The sequence below is a fragment of the Cyanistes caeruleus genome, chromosome 1, assembly GCF_971803275.1.
Source record: "Cyanistes caeruleus chromosome 1, bCyaCae1.hap1.1, whole genome shotgun sequence".
Classification (NCBI taxonomy): Eukaryota; Metazoa; Chordata; class Aves; order Passeriformes; family Paridae; genus Cyanistes; species Cyanistes caeruleus.
The window spans coordinates 53,532,683-53,556,304 of NC_141701.1; the positions used below are offsets into that span (position 1 = coordinate 53,532,683).

Genomic DNA, 23,622 nt, shown 5'->3' on the forward strand with positions numbered 1-23,622 from the left:
GCAGCGGGGATAATTCATAAGTAGATTTTCTCACTCGCCAGTGTAAACAGAGCCAGTGCTAGTCAGGTCTGAAACAGTGATTACTTTGAAATCAGCATGTTATAATTCAGTGTCCCTGATTGAACCCTCCTTCCAGTACAGGGAAACCAACCACTGCATGTGTGGCCAGCACAGGGTTCACTCAAGCTGTACAACTATGCATATGAAGGACTACTTGAATTTCCTAATCCTTCCTATTACTGCAGAGTAAAGAACAGCTTTAACAGGGAGTGAATTTAGAGGCCTTAAATACTGTCTTCTTCTCTCCACCAACTTTACTTCTTTTGGGTTGCGTTGCTAATCTCTTCACAGTGCTCCCATCTGCTTGTTCCTTGCACATAATCACATTAAACACAACATAATACCTCTGGATACATACTGCTGGCAAATCAGTTACTTGAGTTCACTGCCTGTGAGAAAAGCAGTTTTTCTTTCCCTTGGTTGGTGCCGTTCCTCTGTATCTTTTTCTGACAAACTTAAATTCCAGATTTAATCAGAAAGGTGATAATTTCCCCCAGGGTGGTGGCAGTTTGAGAGGTGGAGGCATGGGGCATTCAGTGGGTGCATCTGCAGTCGCCTGAAGCCTTGAAGTTGCTTGACAGTGCAGGGAGGGGGGAGTACCTCTGCACACACCCCCACTGTCCAGGTGGCTTGGCTGCAGGCAGGAGGAAGCATACCCTTATTGTCCAGTTCCAAGACTTTTCTCTTACTCTTCAAAGTAAGGGCTGGCCAAGAACCTGCCCACAGTCAGTAATGTCTTTAGAGAATCAGAGAAAAAAGGGAGAAGTAGCAGAAATGCAAAACTCATATTGAGAAAGCAGCATCTGTCCAGTTGTGGTCACCAAAGCATGACTGTTTCTTTACACTTGAGATTAACATCTCTACTAACAGTAAAATAAAAAAAAATCAGGTTTTGTTCTTGTGGGTTCCAGAATGAGTCTTTCATTTTCCCAGTAGTGATCTGAGGAGACAGATCAGTGAACATGTCCTTCATAAAATTTCACCTGTTACCAAGTTTAACTAGCCCTTGGTTTTATCATTAATATGCTAGACTTGTAATGGCCTGTGGAGAAGCATTATGACTCTGTGCCAGAACCTGCTTAAGGAGCTTCAATCCTGATGGCAGAGTAGCCATCCTGCTCAGAGGTCGTGGTGGAACCTGTGACTTGGAATTTTAGCAGGAAGCTGGTCCACCATTCTTGTTGACAGAGAAGCTTATATGGGCTCTCTGGCACAGGGCTTGATTCACATTTTAAAAAATGTGATAAATTCTTAACAAATAGGTGATGACCCAAATATTGTACTGAGGATGTTCTTGAGGATACGTATCAGGTGCACCACTTACGGATACAGAAGTCTGTAACCATTTTGCAGTCATTGTGCCTGCGCTTGTACAATAATAGTTGGTAGGTGTTGGGCTAGAGAGGGAGTAAAGTGTTAGTTATCAGTCTATGTGCTGAATCCCCAGTCTTGCCAAAGCAATTATTTTATGTCATGGGTTAATGTTCTTCAGGAACTGAAGGCTCTAAACATCTACAGTTCAATTGAATGAGTAAAAGAGAAGCATTAATACAAATATATTAATTTGGTTTGTTTTCTGCTTTCTTTGTAGTCTTTAAACTGCACTCATCTGAAACCAACTTCTCATTTTAAACATGAGGTTTAAATGATGTATGTAGGTCAGTCTTTGACTCAGAAACGTCTTACAAAGTCCTTGAAAACAAAGAGTTTGCAACAGGAAGGTAATTTGCCTCAGCAGCAGCTCTGTACACATTGAGTGGGTATGCCCACACAACAGCCATGTTTAGAAGTCTGGTCTGTTGAATTAATTGTTTTCAAAGTAGTTTAAGGACAATCAGCTTGTAATTTGAAGGTGCTCCACATCTGCTATCTGTACTGAATTACTTCTCTCCTCCGGTAACAGTGCTGTACTTGGTTAATACTCCGCTTGCACAAAAGCATTCCCTTGACACATAATTTAAACTCATTCTGCTCTTCTAGGAACTCTCAAAGGATATTTATTTACAGTCCACAATCACTGTCCCCCAGCTTGACTGTTGTGTTTGGATTGAGGCCTTAGACCTTGCAGTATCAAGCTAAACGTCAACAACAGTTTAATAAATCCAGACAGTGGGGATAGCCTGTAACCAGGAGAGGGGCCCTGCTGTGTGCTGTGGATATATATAGCAGGATATGTCTCCTTAATATTTTTAACCCCCTGGCTCTTCATAGTGCTAGCTTGATAGGTAACTGTAAGCGGGCCCACTCCTCTCAGCCTCTTTCCCCTCCTGGCTTTTGCTCTTTGACTTTGAGTTAGGGCATCTTTTTATTTGAGGCTGGTCCATGGGATTTACAAGCATGAAAGGCATGGGCAGCGGTGGGTCTGCCTCCATGGTCAGCTCCAGAGCGTCCTCCTGGGGGCCTGTGCTGTGTGTGGGGGAGAGCAGTGCTGGTGTGAGCTGAGCTGAGCTGAGCCAGCCACAGCCTGCTGGGAGAGGGGCATGGAGCCTCACCAGTGCTGCAGCCCATCTCCTCTGCTTTCAGGAGCTCCAAGGCCCTGGCCCAGTGTGGACCAGAGGGTGAACTCACTTTTCTTGTTCAGATAAACACACTGGTCTTACTCAGTGCTCTGGGGATGCCACCATAATCCAGAGGAGTAACTAGGAACAGGAGGAGTCTTGGCCATGATGGTGAAGCCAGTATAGGAGGAACATCCTGGGAATACACGCTGCTAATGGCGCTTCCTAACGTGGCACTAATTTTCCTAACACTGTGGGACTGTGCTGCTCCTATGCACGGTGGAAGCAGGGACAGCCCTAAGTGTTTATCAGCCAGAAAGGCGTCAGAAAGGCTGGCTCAGTGGCAGGGCTGGGGCAGCCATAGGGGTTCAGGGGGGCCAGAGGGGTTGAGGGATTGCACAGGGGTTCTGGGGTAGGCAGATGAGTTTAGGGGCAGGCACAGGGGTTCATTGGCAGGCACAGTGCTTTAGGGGAAGGCAAGCAGTGCTGGGGCTGGGAGTTCTGCCAAAGAAACACACATGCGGCTGGAGCCCCTTGCTCTTCTTTTCCCTCCTTCTTTAATTTGTTCGGGTTTTCGGGTTTTTTTTAAACTTGAGGTTACAGGCATTGTTCCTTCCGATGGTTCCGATAGTTTTACAGTAGAGCTCCAGGATGCGACTCCCTCGTATTTTTCGCATACGCACACGCACGACTGCCCGTGAAACTTTGGGTAAGGATCCCGCGGCCGCGCAGCTGGGAGCATCCCTGGATCACTCTGGCTGTCTGTGTGACGCTGGGGGTGAGATTTGGTTGCCGCTGCCCTTTGAAGCGCCCAGGGCCGGGATCGCGTCCGGCCCCGCGCGGTCCCGTCCCGGCGGGCGGGGCGGGGCGGGGCGCGGGCACGTGCGCGGGGGCGGCGCGGGCGCGGCGCAGGCGCGGGCGGGCCGGGGCAGGCGGCGGAGCCGGGGCGCCCCGAGCGCGCCGCGCCGGGCCGGGCTTAAAGAGCGGCGGCGGCGGCGCGGGTCAGGTACGGACCTTCCTGCACCCCTCCTTCCCTCCCTGTCCGCGCTCCGCGCCTCCCCGCGGGGCTCGCCCAGCAGCGGGGCAGCGCCTTTCCGTTCTTTTTGTTCTCGCCGGTCGACTGTTTTTTTTTATTTTTTTTTTTTTCTTCTTATCGTTATTGTGATTTGGGTTTTTAATTTTTTTTTATTTTTTTTTTTAATTTTTTTTAAATTCGTTTCGCCCCGGGCGCGGAGCCCGGCGGGACCCTGGTGTCCGTGCGTGCGCGCACACGCGCGGCCGGGGCACGGCGGGGCGGGAGCGGCCGGTGCCGGCCGTGCCCGCCCGCTCCGGCTGCGGGGCGGCAGCCGCGCTCCGAGCGCCGGGAGAGGCGCGGGCGGGAGGCTCCCTGGCAGCCTCCCTGACCGTGTCCCCTCGCTGGATGGAGATCCCCGGGGCTGCCGGGGATGCGGTGCCCGCCGCGGGGGCTGGCGGAGCGGCTTGAGCCCCCCGCCCGGCGGAGGCGAGCATGTCCAGTGAGCGGCTTAACAAGACAGCGGTGAAGGATGCGCGGTTAAAAGACCTGTTGTTGGAAAGAGGTACCGGCGCGTCCGCAGGGGCAGGGACCGCGGGATGCGGCCCGGGGCACCGCACAGCCCGGCCCGCCCGGGAGCGCTCAGCGGCGGAGCTGCGGGCTCTGTGTGCCGGGGGAGGTTCGGGGTGACGGTCTGCTGTGATCGCTGGTAGGGTTGTCAATCGTGCCTCTCTTTCCGAGCTCTTCTGACAAGGTGATTTGAATCCACGCGTAGTTAGTTGTCTTCTCCGTGTTGGGCGTTTACCCAGAAACGTTGTGTTTGTTTTTAGGGGTTTTTTCCCCCCTGGAGATTTTTTATTAGAAGTGTTGTTTCTTGCGTGTAAAGGGACGGATATATGTGAGTGTGACAGGCTCGGGGTAGTAAAACCCCGAAAAGGCATTTCTCTTCCTGAAGCTTTGCCAGGTTTCTTTCCCAGTAGATTTATAGGACAAGTGGGCAGGCGGAGATGCCTGTCTGGAAGGCGGCGGTGGCCCTTCACGCCTGGCAGGTGTTGGGCAGGAGAGATGATGGGGGCCGGGGTGACCCATTGCCTGTCAGCAGCCTCTAGGAACTATTTAAATGGCCTTGAACAGTGCCAGCAAATACAGACTGCCGCTGCTGTGTGCCTTTGCTTTTTACTGCTAATAACCTAATGAGCAGCAGGAATGTCACTCAGGAGCAAGAAGACATTTAAAATTATCTTTGATTTTTCTCCTGCTTTCCATTGAGTAAATCCTGTTGAATATCAGTAAGGTGTTTCGTTGCAGTTCGGTGTTTACAGTGTAAACTGGAGGTGGGAAATCCCGCGCGCTCACAGCTGTATGCTGTGGCTTTTATTTTCTTTATTGTATGGCCGTGTTTGATTAAAACATTTTCAAATGATTCCCTCCCACGGGAAGTGCTCACAGACCAAATCACTCATCTCTAAGGGAGAGGTACTGTCCCTTGCCACTGAAATGCAGGGGCCTCGATAAATTTAGAAGACTCTGTCCTTGGCTGATAGAGAGGTAACATGTCATTCTAGTGATCTGTGCATTCTAGGAAAGCCTAAATCAACATTGCTTGTTTTGCATGTTGCCCTTTAGCAGCAGTCTCTCAATTTCCAGTCTGAAGTGTGACGTGGACACAAAAAAAAAGTTTGGCTAAAGAAACCCTTTAGTACTTCAGTACTTTAGTACTTCAGTGAATTGCAGAAGTTGTCAACTGTGTAAAGTCTGTGTTCTGTGTTTCTGAGCCAAGAAAAACTGACTTTTAACCGAGCTGTGGTTTGGGTGGGTTTATTTTTTAATTAATTCTGTTCTTCCGGCTTTTTGATCTTTTGGTGCCGACACTGTTGGCTTCCAGTGACGCAAGAGAGGGGAAAGAGAAAGATCGCTGCCCTCCGTGTGGGGTTGATAGCAAAAGCAGAGCACAAAGCACTGACTAACCAAATTCTTTGAAAATGTTGGTGGTCTTAATGATGACTGGAAAGTACTTAACAGCAAAGAGTGATAAAGTGATAGAAATATTTTTGCCCTTTAGTATTTCCTTAGTCTTAAGCAGGCTTAGTTACTCCTCAGGAGATGATGGTAGACCCTCAGCACTTCAGTGGTGTGGCTGTGCCTGCTGGTAGCTTGTGATAGCTGGACCTTGGCACCAGCACACTTGCAGCTTCTGTAGCCTGATGTTCTGTGTGCAAGAGATCTTAGAATAATGAAACAGCCTTGGGTTTCCTTTAGGTCCACTGCAGCTTCAGCTTGGATTTTGTCTGAGTGGCGTTTTTCTAGCTTGGCCTCACAGTTGTGTTGTGTCTGCACAAGTGTTCTGCTGTCACACAGAAAGCTGAGGGCAGCTACAAATTTGAGATGGAGAGAGGAAGGAGACTTGTTTTCTGATACTTGTTCTGTCCTTTCATCTTCATATGTCATCTCTCTTTCCTCATTAGCTTTTTAAAACAGAATTTAACCAGTTCCCCAAGATTCATGTTTTTGCATCCAGAAAGTAGTGCCCTTTTTGGAAAGTACTGAAACTGAGCAACTTGAGCTGCGTCTTCGCTTTTTCTACTAGCCTAGCAACCAAAGACCTCCTCCCATTAGCTGGAGTTGTCTTTCAAGATGAGAGCATCCCCTGTGAGCAATGCAGTTTCCATAGAAATATCATCAACTCGGTAACTCCAAAGGGCAATTTTTCCCCTTACATTGCTCATCCTTGCTGCTCCAGTGTAGCCAAAAGGGTGCAAGAGTGACTCATTTCTAAATATACTTAATATTTGTGGTATAGGCAAGGCTTCAGATAAGATGATGGGTTCTGACGGAGTTCATTTTAAGTGTATGTCTTGCAAAAAACAAGGTCCTGGTTTCATTTTTAACTGTGCTGGAGCATATCTTGTTTTGGAGTACCAGAGCTCTTTTTAGATCTTTACCTGACTGGGAAAGTCCTAGAAAAGTTAGCGTTATGCTAGTTGGAGAGAAGGTAGTAATTGAAAAAGACAATGCATGTAGATTCAATAGGTTTAAAGTTTCCCACTCTAGTTAAATAGCTTTCATCCTATTTACTTGATAAAAAAATGAAGGGTAGTGCACTAGATCAAGTGTCCTGATTCCTCTCATGCTTTGGAGCTTGTGGTGTCCTCTGGACTCTATTGGTATTACAGGTGGCTGTTAAGATAGAGTGGGGCTTGTGTGTATGTGGTTTCTTTGGTTTTTTGTTTGGTGAAATTGTTTTCTCCAAAAGTCTCATCTGTGGTGTTTATGTTGAAGAGTTTCTTACCGTTGGAGGCTACAGAGAAGGATCACCAAGAAGCTTCTTAGCTTTAACCTACAGCCACTCATGCTGATCAATTTGCTATGGCAAAAATTAAATAATTTTCATACTTTTTAGAGCAGTTTTCTTCACGAAACTTTGAAGCATGGACAGCAATAATATCTCAAGCTGGATCAATCTCAGAGAAATATTGAGGTTCTTTTCAGGTTGTTGCTTTGATGGTTAACCTTTTGTGTGTTGATGACACATTTTCCTCTTTTTTCTTTGTTTTAGCTGAACTGGAGTTTGTTCAAATCATCATTATAATCGTGGTTATAACTGTTATGGTGGTAGTGATCATCTGCTTGTTGAACCATTACAAACTCTCGACACGCTCTTTTATCAACCGACAGAGCCAAAGCAGAAGACAGGAGGAAACTCTGCAGACGGTGAGTGTGAGCCCCTTGCACCAAACTCCTTTTCCTTGTGCTGCATGGGCCTGCAGCAAAGCTTCCCAAAGAGCTCTGGTACAGGCAACTGCTGGAAAAACGTCTGATATCACTTTTAATGCTCCCTGTAGTTAGGTCTTTTGCCAAAGCTGTATTTGTCAGTAGAAAACAAATTTGGGGTGCAAATTTAAGGTACACTGTCTTTGATTATTTTTAGATCCTGCTATGTTTTGTGTAGCTTCTATTAATTTTGCATTTGGAGGCTTAGATGCAACTTTGTGTTTGCTGCTGCTGTAATTTGAGATGGGAATGTGGAAGTGGAATGAATGGAGGTTAGCTGAGGGGCAAAGATCTGAAATACACGTTGTTGTGACTTTCCATATATTGTCTAATACCCTGAAGTTTTATCGCGGTTTTGTGAAGCTGCCATGGCTGTTCACTGGATCAAAACCACTGCCCCAGTAAGGGCCCAGGAAAATGTAATGTTTGTTTCACTAAGACAGCAAGAAGAGGCAAGAAAAGGGATCTCCCCAAGGACCTGGAGTGCTTAAGATGTGCTGTTACAAACTCAAAGGCTTAAGATGGAATCTCAGTCAGTACTTGTTAAGACTGTGTTTAATCAACCTAACAGTAATTGGGCACCTGATTTGCCTTGAGAGCCCAGAGTTTGCTGGGTGGGATGCTCTGCTCCCTTGTGAGGGTTAACCACAATGTGTCCCTGACCTTGGGATATCCTCCACAAGCCATGTAGTGTCCTGTGGTGTTGCAGGGAGGTCCTCTCTTCTGATGTGCTTTTCCCAGAGTGATGCCCTTGGCCTCTTTGCTGAGAGCGATGGCCATGGGGCCATTTCTGAAGTCACCTTTTGATGCATTGAATTCCTGGTAATAGTGTTGAGTTCACAGCTTCATTTTGCTGTCAAAAAAAGTCAGATTGTAACTGAGAGATGTGATCTCATAATGGTTTACACCACTTCTAACTCCACAGCCTCACCTTTTTATCCATTCCAGTCTTTTGTTTCTTCCCTCTTTGTGCTCCTCAGGGAGCTGCCAAGGTCATGGTGAGAGGCCTCAGGGGACTGCTCTGGCTGAACACTAATTGCTAGCTTTTTGTTTTTGCTTTTTTTGGCTACAGTTAGATTTCAGCAGGGGAGGCAGTACTGACAGGGAAGGAGGCAGAGATGCCACAGTGGCTGCTGTGGAGCTGCCTCCCTGGCAATCCCAGTAACTGGCAGCTCCCTCCTGAAAGTCAGCTGTACAGTGTGACAATGCAGGGGTCCCAAAGCTCTCTTCGTAAGTCACCTGTGCCTTTTTGCTGGGGTGAATTGCTCTTCCCTTGGAGGCTGCAGGGGGAGGAAAGGAGCTGCCTCCTCAAGGAGAGGCTGCCTCATTGCCTGGCACTTTGGTAGTGTACGAATGCTTAGCTCTAATTTGGTTACAGATGAGACTGGAACTTGTCAAACCTTAACCCTGTGGACTTGAGGACTGGAAAAATTGACTAGATTAATTTGACTGTTGCTTTGAAATGACACTGTAATTCAAGAACCACAATTCTGTCTGAAAAATGTTAGCTATAATTGCTACAGATACCTAAAATGAAATAGTTTGAGATCAATGAAATGCATTTTCATCTTCACAAATCTTTTTAAACTGTAGTAAGCTGTCAAATGCATGAAATAACCCATTATTTCCTTTGTATGGTTCATTACTATTGTCTGTTATCAGAGGCAGTGGGATTTTTTTTTTTCCTCTTGGGCACAAGGGAAAAAAACTTCACCTTCTTGTGAAGAAGAACATGCAGTTTGGCAGCAGGGATTTGGGAGTTGTTTTAGTACCCACAACTGGTCTTAAATAATTTTTAAAACACTGACTCAGTTTCAGTTTGATGTCACCATTGTAAGTAAGAATAATCACAGCCAAGTGAGCACTTCATGGCAAGAACCAGTTACTAATTCTTCTGAAAACCTTTGGTATAGGTTTGTCATCACTATTACTCATCTGAATTTCTGATAAGCTGTAGCTCTTCTTAGAAGAAGGGTCATACTTGCTGGGAATGGGGATTTAGAAGTCTCTGAGTTCAGATGTCAAAAACTTTGAATTTTCCTTTGTCTCAGATGTTAGAAAGAAATTTTGATAGAAACTGGCTGTGCAGTGCAAACCTTAAAAGCAGTGTGCAGAGAACGAGGGTCAGAAAACTCAAGTAAGTGCTCTGTGGTAAGAAACTGCAAATGACCAGTGTGTTCTCATTGTCCACAGTGGAGTGACTTGCACGAAATAATAGATAGTGTGAGTGGTGAGATGCAGGTTATACACTTTGAAGATTCATTTTTTGTACTAGGCAAGCTTTGTTCTGTGTGCACATGCTATCCAAGTGGACTTTTTAGCAAGGGAATATTTTTTAGTGGTATATAGACTCAGAAAACAGATGTTTGTTAACTACTGATGTCTGAAAAAATATTATTGTGACTTAAGTCTTTTGGTAGAGAAATAGTGAATGGAAATAGAGGAAATTCACACATGTTTCTTGAAAAGAGAATGGTGAAGCGAATTATTTGACTGTTGGCTAGTTCTGAAGTGAACACCCTTTCATGTAACTGAGGTAGCAGAGATGTATCAAAATGTAGCATCCAGTCTTTCCTGTTCAGATGGGACTTTTTATTTTTTTTTGTCCTTTTGTTGCTTTCAGTTTTCTTTTTCTTTAAGCCTGTCCTATTTCTTGATAATCATGCCTTCCACCAGCTAAGTGGTGGCTGAGCTACACAGGTTTCTGGCCATGTAAGGACCAGCTATTGAACAAGTGATCTCTCTTATTCTGGCTCTTTTAGAGAGCGTAATAGGAGTGATCAGGTAAATTATCTACCGCCTTTATTACCAGCCTCATGGGTTAGGCATCAGAAATAATGAAATACAAGATATTAGTGAATTTATTTTTCTGCTTGAACTTCATGGTTATACAAACAAACAAAAATACCCAAACGCCCTCAAATAAAACAAAAATAAGAGGATGATAATGGGAATTTCAACTTCCAGACCAAGTCAGATATTAGAATATTAAAATATTAAATCACTGCAATCACAAGTGTTAGCATTTGAAATAGTGTTTAAAGGGCAGAAAAAGGACCAGTTGTAGGAAAAAAAGGCTGTTCTTTGGCAAGTGCACACTAAATATTGTTGTTACATGCCTGTTCTGTAAATACACTTTTCTGTGTGACCACTAGTTCATCTTTATCTTTTCTCTTTATTTTTCTATTCATTCCTCTGGAGTATCACCTTCCAGTCTTTCCCCTGGTCTTTGCTATTTTATTACCTTGGTTATTGGGTCAAGGCTTTAAGCAGATCACAGCCAAGGGCAGGACAAGCACTGAGTGCTCAGAAGCAGTGGGTGCTTCTGCTGCAGTGCTGAGGGTGCTGCCTGCCCTCTCCTAGTGGGGCTATTAAGTATTCCAACCCTGTTTTAACATTAGCAGTAATAAGAGTTTTGGGGTCATAATTATGCGAGGTGGAAAGATACTGAATGATAACCATGTTGGCATGAGCAGTAGCCTGGAGTGAGCCTGCAAGGTGCTGAGCAGTGTCTGTATCACAATGGATAAAATATTGAAGGTTTCCTGCTGCTGGCTTATCCATCAGCAGTGTTGGGCTTCACAGCTGGGAGCAAGCCAAGGGTTGCAGAACACCTGAGAGGGATACAAAAGCCGTAGGGTGTGGAGTACACCAGGAGCATGCCCCGGGCTACTTCACTTTGAAACAACAGAACCTCTTGTGTGGGAACAACTGATGCTGCTGGCAGTGCTGGGGGATTCTGGGGCAGAGCCATGTGGCAGCCTTGGAAAGGCACGTCTGTGCACAGGGTACGTGTGTCTGATATCCAAGGGGAGATCCGTGTTGCAGCGTTGCTGGCTGTGCCTTTGTTGACCTTGTATTGGGAGGGCACTATTGCTGGTAACCAAAAACATCCTGCTGGAATGTAGGTAGCTGCATCTGAGCTGCTGCTGTGGCACTCTGCTGTTTGCTGGGACAAAACAAAGATAAATCTTGCTTCCCAATGATTAACTCTTAATGTCATCACCCGTGATTTCCACAGGGACATTGAGGGGAAGGAGATTAACTGACTTCCAGAGAGGCACTTAATGAGCTTCTGATGTTCCTAATTTCATTCCTTTTCCCTATCCTTGTGTCTTTGCATTGTCTTCTTTTATAAAATAGATGTTGAATGAGTGCTGAACACTTGGACTGCCCCAGGCCTACTCCTGGCAGCAAATCCCTGCATCCATCACACAGGATGCTCACCCTGACCAGTCCCTGCCTCCCAGCACTGAGGGCAGCGTTACTGCTCAGGCTAGTCAGCTTGCATTAGAACCTGCACTGGGAACGCCAGTCTTGGATGCCAAGCTGCAGGAGCACAGCTGTAAAAAATATTCCCCTCTTCCCTGTACCAGCTATTTCAGAATAAAAGTGGAACGTCAGGAGGGTGACAGAAAATACTCAATAATATTGACAGCTCAGGGATTTGTCAGTAATTTCAAATGTTAGTCTTTCCTGCTGGTCTTTTAAATTATTTGCTATTGGCATTGGCATTATTCTGTCTGTTCCCTGCTGGTGTCCCTGGGCCACTCATTCTCATTTTCTTACTGACATATGCAAAAGAAAGAAAATCCCACTGGGAACAAGAACCCAGTCTACGGCCAGGAGAGGGTGTGAGTGCTGTAGACCACCCTGCTTTGCCAAATCTTTTTGTTGGTACCAGTCATCATTTGGCAGGGGCTGGATGTGCACTGTATTCTCCTGCTGTCTCCTTGAGGGACATGGGCTCTCCTCTGCTCAGGGAGTGCTGCCAAGAGGGACAGCGAGCTCGGCTGCTGCTCTTTGAAGTCTCCCACAGTAAAGTCATTATATATTTAATAAGGACATGATTGTCCAGGAAATCTGAAGGTAGGACTTAGAAGTGAGGAGTGCTGGCTTTGGGTGGCACCTGACTCAGTGTATCACCTTGGGCAACTCACTTCATCTCCAAATAAAGGAGGAAGGATAATAGTACTTGCTCCCTTCAGTTAAATGAAATGAAGATTACTTCAAGTGATGAAGTGCTGTGAAGCTGGGGAAATAAAAGTTTTAAAGCATTAAGTAACAGGAATAATTGCAGTAAGCGTAGGGAGGCAGATTACGTGTGAGAGATTTGGCACTCTCCATGATTCTCTAGTACTTCTCGGTACTATGCACTGCTCTGTTAGCGTCACCTTTCCTGCCCTTGAGGAGTAGCTTTTAAAGGAACAAGCAATCCTGCTGGAATACTCATCATTCTGTTGGGGACAGCATAACTGTTTGTTTTGTTTGTGTTTGTTGCTGTCTTCAGAGCTGTGGTGGTCTGTATCACCCAGGAAGATATGGGGAGGAATGAGCCCCTGTGCCTTCCTGGAGTGTTTTCAGCAAGCCACTGCTTTAATGTGGTGTAAGGTACCACCTAGGGCCAAAGTCAGAAACTGCACTGCTATCTGGAACATTTCACTTGCAGAAGAAGTGTGTGTATTCGTGTGTGTGTATGCTTTTGTATAAAAATAAAATACAAATCTGTGTTAAGGGGAGAAGAGGGACGGTCTTAATAACTGTAATGCATTTTAGAAAGTGAAAAACTGACTTTTGTTTCTCAGAAAACATCATTTTAGGCAGAGTTCTATTTTGCAGGAACTTAATAGTGGAGAAAGCCTGTAAATCTCCTTAACAGTCAGCAAAAAAAAGAAAAGTTTGGATTATATGGGATTGTCATGGTTTAACCCCAGCTGGCAACTAAGCACCACACAGCCACTTGCTCCCAGCAGGCTGGGGGTGAGAATCAGGAGGGTAAAAGTGAAGACTCACGGGCTGAGATCAAGACAGTTTAACAGGGAAAGCAAAAGAAGGAATTCATTCACCAGGGCCCAGGGCCAGGCACATGTCCATCCATTTCCAGGGCAGCGGTGCTCCATGGTGTGTAACAGTGACTTGTGAAGACAAATGGTCCTGCTGCCAAAGTCCCCCTTTCCTTCTTCTTCCCCTGGCCCTGCATACTGATCATGCTGCCATATGGTCTGGAATGTCCCTTTGGTCAGTGGGGTCAGCTGTCCAGGCTGTGTGCCCTCCCAGCACCTCATGCACCCCCAGGCTCCTCGCTAGTGGGGTGAGTTGAGGAGCAGAAAAGGCCCTGGTTCTGTGTAAACACCATTCAGCAATAATGAAAATATCCTGGGTTATCAACATTGTTTTCCTCACAAATCCAAAACATGGCCGCATACTTGCTGCTATGAAGAAAATTAATTCTATCCCAGCTATAACAAGCACAGGGATCCTTTTGCTTTATTACAGTTGGAGGAAAACTTTTGGCTGAGTGCAAATTTTTACCTATAATTTCTCTTGAGTTCTGGTAAATCTCTCTCCTGCTGGCTGTCAATGGGCTGATGGGATGGCAGTGTGTGCTCCAGAGTTTAAAAATGTCCTCAAAAAGTCATCTTCCTACACTTTAATTATAGAGACTCTAAAGCTTTGTAAAATTTGAAATAGCAAATTATCCTAGGCTTGTGGAATCTTCTGAGCTCTAAATACTGAGTTAAATAATCATCACCATGAGATAATTAAGTAATCACTCAGCTGGATTTATTAAATGATGCTATTTCAAAACCTAATCACAAAGTTAATTTCTGTAAATTACAGTGAAACTCAAAAATGACGATGGTCAGCAAAAGACACAGGTGGATCCCTAAGATTTTTCTTGCTTGGTGTTACTGGTAGGTGCTGAAATTTTCATTCCAAAGCCTAACAATGTTAAAAATGAATACACTATAGGGAATGAATGCATAAGCTTTCTCTCCCTGTTACTTTTAAGTACTGAAGCTCATGACTGAAGTCTCTTGAAATAGGAGCATGTTGAGGTGGCCTAGCTATTGACAATCTATAAGAAGCAGGAAAATCAGGTACAAGTGAGGTACTGGCCTCATCAAAATATGGGTAAATTGCATTTGCTCAGGTTTAGCCTTGTTTGCACATACCTGATAACAGCTTGTACAAATCCCTAATATAAATCCAAATGCTTTCAGTTCTCATCTGATTTTCACTGATATGAGCACAGGGGAAGCATTTTAGCTTTCAGAGGAAGGTCTGTAAGTGCAGGGACAGGCAGAGAGCAAGAATTAACACTGGCAGTATAAGTCGCCCCAGACTGGTCAGGGTGGTCCCAGCACATTATTTGCTAAATCTACATCTCAGGGTAGAGGGGTGTGGTCATAGGGATATTTTTCTTCTGCAACACTTTCTTCTCATCTCTACCTCTTGCCATCTCCCCAAGATTGGTGGAGTTGGTGGGCACCAACCCTAGGGTTAGGTGGTATCTACACAACACAGGGGAGGGGGGATTTCCCTTAAGTAAAGACTCGATAAAGGTAGGTAGTAAATCTCCTGTGATAGGTGATTTCAGGAGGGCAGAAATTTGGTGTTGGTTCGTTTGGTCTGGCCTTGGTGAGGAGAGAATTCTGTGCTGTGTCATTGGACCAAGCATGGTGAGGTTGGTCTGCACGTGTGTGAGCCTGGTACTCTCCAAGTGTGGGCATGCTGAGCACGTGCTACCCAACCTTCTTCTGAAGAACCCTGGGGAGTTCTTCTGGCTCCTGGGATAGAGATCTTGCTGGGGGTTGGCTGCTGCCAAATTATTTATTCAGTCTGCTGCTCTCTCTGGGGAAAGCCTTAGGGAACGGAAGAGCTACAGGTGAACTGCAGGACATACTGTCACAGGAACGATATTGTTACATATCCTCACATCCTAAAGATCTCACAGCCTCAGAGTTCAACTGCATCCCAAGCTGTTTACCTTCTCAAGTAGTTATCCCAGAGTGGGGAGAGCTTTGGGCTCCTTTGGTCTCATCTTGGTGTGACTGTGGCAGTGCCCTGGTTACACGTGGTGGGATCCCTGTAACAGCTGCAGTGCCTCCAGGCAGGGCCTTTGACTGTTCTGGGATTCAGGCATCAGCAGCAGAAGTAACAGACAACTCCTCTCTTCTAACAAGTTATTTCTGTTAGGTATGGCTGGTAGCAGATCTCGGAGTCTTGGCTCAGTGAACAGGTCCTGTTCTATCTCCATGCAAGGAGTTTTTCCTCCATATGCTGCACCATCTCTCTCAGCTCGTCTTACCCTCTTGCCTTTGGGGAGATGGGCCCTAGGATGGAAGTAGTTTCCACATCCTTCTCATAAGGGTGTTTAAGTAATATGAGTGGTGGAGGTAGATTTTATTTCTTTCTGGGTTGGCTCGTTGGTTTTGCCTGTTTTCCTCTCTTCTGAGCCTGTAACTCAGGAGCAGTTAATTGAGAACTTTAGCTTTGACTAATGTTTTGCAAACAGTTGCAATGGGTTTGGATCTTGCTGGGTCAACTGCTGATAACCTGATTGCCTTTAATTGTGCAAACATACCCTCAGATATTTCAAAATGAGGGCACCTGGGTGCTGAAGGAATGGAAAGGAATGTGTGTATAAGTATGTATATACATATATGTGTATAATTCCACAGTTACAATTTCTTCAACTAACAAACCTTATTTAGGCACTGAAATACTTGAATCTCTATAAAGATTTGTCTTTCATGTCTCTGCAAAGGGGAATACTTGGGGAAGTTGTAAATTATTGCAATTGTCAGCCTGTCTCTATCTTTGCTCTCTAACGCTACAGAAGATAAGTGTACCAGCTTTGCTATTCAGAGCATTTCCCCTAGCAGCTGAATCCTGTGGGAGAGTCCTCTTAGAGCAGCTTTGCTCTGCGATGGACTCTCCTGACAAGATCACAGACAGCTTTTGGTCTCTGAGTGTCATGATGAACATTTAGTTGGGTCTATTTTTACATCTAAAAGATGCTATGGTGAGAAGAAGCAGTACAGTAAGATTTGGAAGCAGTCTATACATGGTAATGCTTTTGGGGACAGTATGCATTTTCCTTCCAGTTCCTGAAATTTTTTATGTCTGTAAAACTTGAATTAGCATCAAGAAAATAGTCATGACTATACAATATTTTGATTTTCTCTTTGTGCAGCAAGACTGAAGTTCTGTGCTTTATAGCTGCTCTGATATGTCCTTTTCAGCTTCAAAGTTTTCCAATAAAATAAATTCATTTATTACTGGAGTTACTGCTACTCTAAAACATTAATTGAGAAGAAAAATAATGATATATCTGAAGTTATTTTCCCTTATTGACATACTATTCTTCACCCTTTTATTCTGCCCTGAGTATTGGTACGATGTCAGAACAGGATTTCAGGGCATGAGAGAGAAAATATTTTGACCTGAGAAGGTGGTTGGAGAAGCGGTTGAAAAAGTGGCAGAAGCCTCAGCTGCTTTAACTACTGTTTATGGTGGGAATTGGGCAACTGGCAGTTTTGACCAGATTATCCCTGGATTTAGTATGTCTGTCACTTCACTGAGATTACAGACGCCGGGTTTTGTTGTGAACTGTTCTGCCTGTGGTGTGTAATCGGGATCCTGGCTGGCAGGCCTTAGTCAGACCTGCCACCCTTGCTGGTTTGGGAGATGGTGGGTACCTGCTCAGCACACAGGTGCTGAGGTGTCCCCATCATCTCCCTGCGTTGCCACACTCTCTCAGCCACCACCTCGCTGCATCTTTATGGCCTGTGGGGCTGGGTGCTGTGGATGACATCTTAGCACTTGCAAAATGGACCAAGCTTGCCTTGCTTTGGAGCAGAGCTGCTCTTTGCTCGTGTTTTGGAAAAAAAAGGGGTGGGATGTTGCTTGTTTAGCTCCTGGAGACAGCCAGTCCTTAGAAGATGACTGCTGGTTAAGAGCTGTGATAATGAGGCAGAATGGTGATGTGATCTATTAATTTCTCTTTTTATGTTGTTTTCTTCCACATTTCAGGAGGGGTGCTTGTGGCCTTCAGAAAGCTCGGTTTCGCGCCAGGGTGCTTCAGAGGTACTGACAGATTTCTGACTATCTTCACCAAGTGCTTTCTTTTTTTTCTTTTCCTGTAATGTATATTTGGTTCCTTTCAAAAACATGCATCTATTTTTTGTAAAAAAAGCTTTTTCAATGTAGTTCACACCGTTATCTAAGCCTGTCTTAACACGCATTTCATAAATTCCTGAGACCTTTTCATAAAAGAATGAAATTCTGCCTACCTGACACCTCATCTCTATCAGCAGCTCCCTGTTATAGTAGGCATTCACAAGTAAGTGGTGGAGGTGTGTCTCTTTACTGCAGTAATTTGAGTGTTCATTGGAAGCTGGGAGACCAGTTCTTCTTGTCCCTGAACTTTTCTTGGATTTACAACACATATCCTATTACCAGTGTCTCCCATCTTCAAGCTAGCACAGATCCCTTGTCTGTGTAATAATTTGTGGGTGTATTGCTCTGAGTGGTCCAGCTGTCCCCTGACAAGCAGCAGAACTTCCTGGTGATTGGCCCTGCATCTGTGAAGGTCAGGGGTTGAAGACCCTGCAGGGATCCAAAAAAGAGAAGAGCAGTTTGATAGATCTAGATCTGAGAAGCTGCTGTGACTGTAGATCTGGGATAGACCAAGTGAGGAGCAATAGCATCTCACAGAGTATCTTGAATGCTTCCTTTTTTAAAAGCCTGTCCTTCTCCAGGTTTTAAAATACTAGGGACATATTTTCCATCACAATGCAGAAGCTTTGTAGGCTCTCCGCAGAGGCTGAGTTCTGGCTGAGAACTGAGGGGGAGGAGGACACCTGATACGCTGATAGTGAAGGCGTGAGATATGCCAAGCCTTTACAGATTGTACTAAAATGACCATCTGAATTCTTTGGGGATGCATTAACTCTGAGTAGGAGGGGGAAGCTCAGACTGCAGCTGAAATTCAGTATTGGGACATTGTTGTAGAACTAGTCAGTTACAGAGATGAGAGAGAATTCATTTCCTGGTTTCAGAATCACAATCATTTGCTTTTGCTCAGAATGTTTTAATGTTAGAAGGAGCTGTGTGGGGCCTGGGGCTTCCTTTGTGCAGCTGTTCTCAAGTGTGCTGGATCCTTCCTGCACCTCCTACCTCTTCACCTGCAGCTGCATGTGGCCGCGCCCGTGCAGGGTGTCTGCTGGGCTTAACCTCTGAGGCAGGTGGCAAAAAGAAGAGCTCTGTGTTTTATCAGTTCGTTATAAAGATTGGAGCACCCGCAGCGCTTTGCGCAGACGTGGAGTCACCCGTGTCTCTCTTCCCGTTTCAGATCATGTACGCCCCAAGGTCCAGGGACAGGTTTACCACCCCATCCTTTATGCAGCGGGACCGTTTCAGTCGCTTCCAGCCCACTTACCCTTACATGCAGCATGAGATCGACCTTCCTCCGACCATCTCCCTCTCCGACGGCGAGGAGCCACCGCCGTACCAGGGCCCGTGCACCCTGCAGCTCCGGGACCCCGAGCAGCAGATGGAGCTCAACCGGGAATCCGTCAGGGCGCCGCCCAACCGAACCATTTTTGATAGCGACTTGATAGACATCTCGATGTACAATGGGGGCCCCTGCCCACCCAGCAGCAATTCGGGCATAAGTGCAACCAACTATAGCAGTAATGGAAGGATGGAAGGACCGCCCCCGACGTACAGCGAGGTCATGGGGCACTACCCAGGCTCCTCTTTTTTCCACCACCAGCACAGCAACATGCCTCCTTCCTCGCAGAGGGGGAGCAGACTTCACTTTCAGCAGAACAATTCAGAGAGCACAATAGTTCCCAGCAAAGGCCAGGACCGCAAACCGGGAAACCTGGTCTAAGTTACCCGCCCAGGTGCGTTTGGACTGAAGACGGGAGATGCAAGCAGGGCGGTGGAGGAAGACCCCCGTGCTCCGGTGCACAGTGTTGTTACGTTTAACGTGGTACAACTGAGTAAAACCAAACGTGCAAACCAGTTCTTTGTTTCTGATTCCTTTCAGGGGAATTGCATGCAAAGCAGATTGAAAGAAATACAAACTTCCATTCGGTTTGTCTATGAGCAGTGTTTCAGGGGAGATGGGGGGGGGATATATTATTTTTTTTTTAATAAACTATTTCAATTATTTAATTCTAAAAGTTAACTTAGCACAGAAATGAGGCTTGTACAGCCTGTTTTATACTCACTGAATGGCAGAAGGAAGAAGGTGGTTTTGCTAGATAAATGGGGGAAGAATTGGCCAGTTTGCTTTTTTTTTTCTCCCAGGGTGTGAATTTTTTTTTAATATGAAACAAAATTCCTGTTCTGTGTGCCAAGGTATAAAGTTGAGAACTTAGATGAATGCAAGGAATTGATTTGTGTTGTGATAAATGTGTTTTAAAAAGTTGCACTATCTTACTGTTTTAAAAAAAAATATATATATGAGGGAACTGTTTTATGTGAAGTTCTTCTATATGTTGTCGTTTCACCTGTGGAATAATGATAGAGCCCTAGGAGTAATCTGGAGGAGTTTGCCCCCTCCCCCTGGGTTTGCTAGAAGATGGGCACAGGACTTAGCCTAACATCTCTTGACTTTCACAGTTCAAAAAATACAGGGACGCTTGTCTTTGCAATAATTTGCATTTGAATAACAGTGTATCAATGAAGTGTCTTGGAGACTTTTGGATGGAAGAAGGCAAATATGGAGTCCCAGCATTTTCCATCACTTAAGGTTTAGCTATTTTACAGTGTAGACTATTTCTTTCATAAATGGCAAAAACTACAATTCCCAGATGTGTTGATTTGTCTTGATTTTAAGTGCTGCCATTCTTTTCCTTTCCATAATGCAGTATCACCAGTACTTAACGTTCTAGAAATTTTTGTCCTCACTGTAGCCTGAAATGTATTTAGTCACATATCATGACATTATGCAATAAATGGTTTGAAAATGCAGGGCGGGATTTTTTTTCCCCTGCACCGCTGTTCAAGTACGTGAGACTGTTGTGGTTTTCGCTCTCCATTTCGTCCTTTCAGATGCTGAAGTTCAGTCCTGGAGGTCCGTCCTGTTGAAGTGAAGGAGGCCCTTGTGGCTAAACCCACCCCCTGTGGTGTTTCTGCAGCAGTACCGAGAGCGCTCGTGGCCGTGGTGCCGGCTCCTGCCGCATCCCTGGCAGGGACGTGGGAGCACCAGGGATTCTCCCTGCAAACCCTTCTGCTCTGGGCCCTGCTGTGGAAACCCTTCTGGGTGCGTGATGTCTGCGTGACGCCAGCAGGACTGTGCTCGTGCCTAAAGGTGGCTCACGTGTTAACCAAGTGTCTGTAAGCCCTGATTTTTGCTATACTGGCCTGGAGAGTAGTTGGAAAGTGTTACCTGCCTGTGTCGTGGCACGTGGGGTGTTTCTGCACTGGCTGTTCCCGTGTGGAAGCACGCGTGACGCCGGAACTCAGTTGACAAAAGGTGATAGTGACATCACAAGCACATGAAAAAGCACAAATTGCACTTAAAATGCATTTTGGAAATGGACTTAAAAGTAAGAATCTTTAGCATCTTAGCTTGAATAGTTTCTAATATATAGGTGTATGAGTGTGTCATAGACCTTTTCACTTAAAGATCTTTCACTTTGTTTTCCTGAGCCTTGTGCTTGGTTGCAGGCAGCAGCTGCTGAGTGCCCCAAGGGCACCGATGCCCTGGTCCCATGGCTGGAGGCTGGATTTCTGCAGGACTTCTGTACACAGGCGGGGGGCTCTGATGACTGAAGTGCATCTTTGATCTATGCAGAGTTTTAATGCCAAAACTGTGTGTGTGTGTGTCTGCGTGCGTGCCTCTTGGCCCTCAGTGTAGATTTGTTTTCTTCATAAGGTAATTTGATTTTATTCTAGTTTAGAAAACATTTGTGTAACTGTTAGTCTGAATACACAGCCCCATTTGTCTCTGTAATTGTTATTTTGGTTTGAGTCATGCTGGTAATGCAGAGTAAAGCTGCCTTTTTTATCATATGTATTAATTGAAGGGAGAGATGAGATTGTATGGTGGGATTCACTTATTTTTTTCCTCTCAGACCCGCGGGACAGGTGTTTAGAAGATGACTAGGTGGCTTTCAGTCAGCTGGGGCTCTCATCACTTCTGGTTCCTGGGAATAAAAGCTGTGAAATTAGATTTTTACAAACAACCTATGAACGTAATTCTTAGTTAAAAACAACAAACAAGCAAAACCCAACCAGAGGACAAAGCCAGCAAATGTTTGTTTTGGTCTTCAGTGACTTTTGTCACTTGAGGAGCGAGCCTTTAAGCCAGAGAATGCGTGTGCCTACACAGATACTGTGCTGTTGCCTAAATGAGGATTGTTTAGCCGAGAAGCCTTTAGGTTAGAACAGCTGGAACTCAGTTGTCATGGCAGAGCACACCTGGACTGGGCCCTGGGCTTGGGCTGGTTGAAGATCAACTTTCCCCATGTGTGGATCTCAGCAAAGTGAGCCTTGAAGTTGCCTTCAAAGTCACCTCTTGGGAACGTACTTTTTTTAAAAACAGGTCCTCGCTATCTTTTGCCCTCTCTGCATGCCAGTGGATTTATGCACTTCCCATTAACATTGTCCAGTACACTCTCTTAATTTTTCTTGGCTGAGAAAAATTTTCTGCATGGAAAGTATAGCCTTTTCAAGTTCTTTAGAAAAGATTTGTTTAAAAATAACTTGGTATTTGTTCACCTAATAGCTGCATCTCCTCTTGCATCTTTGTCTTCTCATCCTAGAATCAGAGGCTATGGCTGAGCTGGAAGGGACCCATGAGGATCACTGAATCCAGCTCTTGGCCCTGCACAGGACAGCCCCAAGAGTCACACCATGTGCCTGAGAGCATTGTCCAAATGCTTCTTGAACTCTGTCAGGCTGGTGCTGTGACCACTTCCCTGGGGAGCCTGTTCCAGTGGCTGACCACCCTCTGAGGGAGGAATCTTTTCCTAATGCCCAGCCCCAACCTCCCCTGGCACAGCTTCCAGCCATTTCCTTGGGTCCTGTTACAGGTCAACAGAGTGAGGAGACCAGTGCCCTGTCCCTCCTCTTTCCACCACAGAGAAGTTGTAACTGCACTGAGGTCTCCCCTCAGTCTCCTCCAGGCTAGACAAAGTCACCTCAGCCACTCTTCATGGCTTCCCTTGGGACCTTTCATCATCCTCATGGCCCTCCTTTGGACACTCTCTAATGGCTTAATGTCATGCTCTGCTTTCCCAAATGCAATGTGCTGACAGTACCTCTCAGCTCTGGGAGTGCAGTGACTAGTTTACTTATTATAGGGGAGCTTGCAGTCTTCTTTTGGGGCCTCTTTTAGCAGTAAATAGGCTATTTTCTGATGGATATTAGTGCTCTCCAGTGGGAAGGCACTCAGTGTAACATTCAAACACTTTTTTTTCTATTTTTTTCTTCTGTTGACATGGTAGAGAATCTGCTCTTGATAACAGAACAGAATGGTAAAAGAAATACCAGAATTAGATGGCACTATCAGTCTTTACAGGCTTAGAAATTGGTGAGCTCTGAAGATAGGTAATTCTATGAAGCATTTATGGAAGACAAGCTTTGAAAATATCCAGAATTGATAGACTGTATTCCAGAGCCACTCAGTGAAACTGTGTATAAATGATAAAAGATTTATGCAAGCATTGTAGCATTAATTGTGTAGATTTTGCCTCCATACTGATGTTCTGGTTTGTGTGTCTCATGCACAAAACCCACATGGTATGTGTGTCGTGTTTTCTATGTGATGGGTCATATTTGCCTGATTTCAGGTTGCATCTTCTGACTTTGCCCAGTAACTCGTGTTCCCAAAATTCAGTATAGTGATGTCCCTACTTTTGAAATTTTCAGGTTAAAAGATTATTTTTTTCTTTTAAATACACCTTTATGAAATAAAGTTTTGTGACATCTGTCCTACTGCAAAGACTAATTTTTCCCTTATGTGTCTTGGCATGGCTCTTTTCTTGATGCTAAATATGCCCCATCTTTGGTGGTTTTGTATGATCTTTCAGGCCTAGAAAAGGCAGGGGTTTAGCAAAAGGAAAAACCAGTTTCCCTTCCAGTTTCCCAATGGAGCACTTGGCACTTAGCTCTAATTCGGTACCTGTGTCTAGCACAGTTGTGGTTGGGCTCCTCTCAGTGCTGGACATGCAACCTCAGTGTGGTGCTGCTTAAAAGATGTGAGTGAGGGATAGGAAGAGGGGTACCCAGCCAACAGGGCAGTGTTCTGATCCCTTTCCTGGCACATGTAGCATGTGCAGAGTTCATTTTGCATAATAGGATGTTTTCATCAAGGAGGATCTAATTATGCTACTTCTGGTCTTGTAACTGATTAACTCTGCACTTGGGCCAGTCTTGGGCTGATGGGACTTTATTACAGCATGATTTTCCCTTGGAAGTATGAAAACTCAAGAATAGGCCCCATGTACAAGTTCCTGATGGCTAGTGAGGAGGATG

General features: G+C 45.3%; 1 protein-coding gene across 14 annotated transcripts in view; it reads left to right on the plus strand.

Moving 5' to 3' along the window:
* Positions 1-20,147, plus strand: part of LDLRAD4 (low density lipoprotein receptor class A domain containing 4) — a 285,264-nt gene extending 265,117 nt beyond the window's left edge. For 10 of the 14 annotated variants that reach the window (XM_023921365.2, XM_086893267.1, XM_086893284.1 and 7 more), the window contains 3 exons: positions 7,127-7,281; positions 17,161-17,214; positions 18,482-20,147. In XM_023921365.2, coding sequence (XP_023777133.1) covers positions 7,127-7,281; positions 17,161-17,214; positions 18,482-19,024 — 752 coding nt within the window. In that variant the 3' untranslated portion in view covers positions 19,025-20,147. Of the gene's footprint in view, positions 1-3,500; positions 3,565-3,863; positions 4,136-7,126; positions 7,282-17,160; positions 17,215-18,481 lie in introns of those variants that run through there. The other 4 variants (XM_086893323.1, XM_023921367.2, XM_023921368.2 and 1 more) reach the window with 4 other exon arrangements.
* Positions 20,148-23,622: the final 3,475 nt, after the last annotated feature.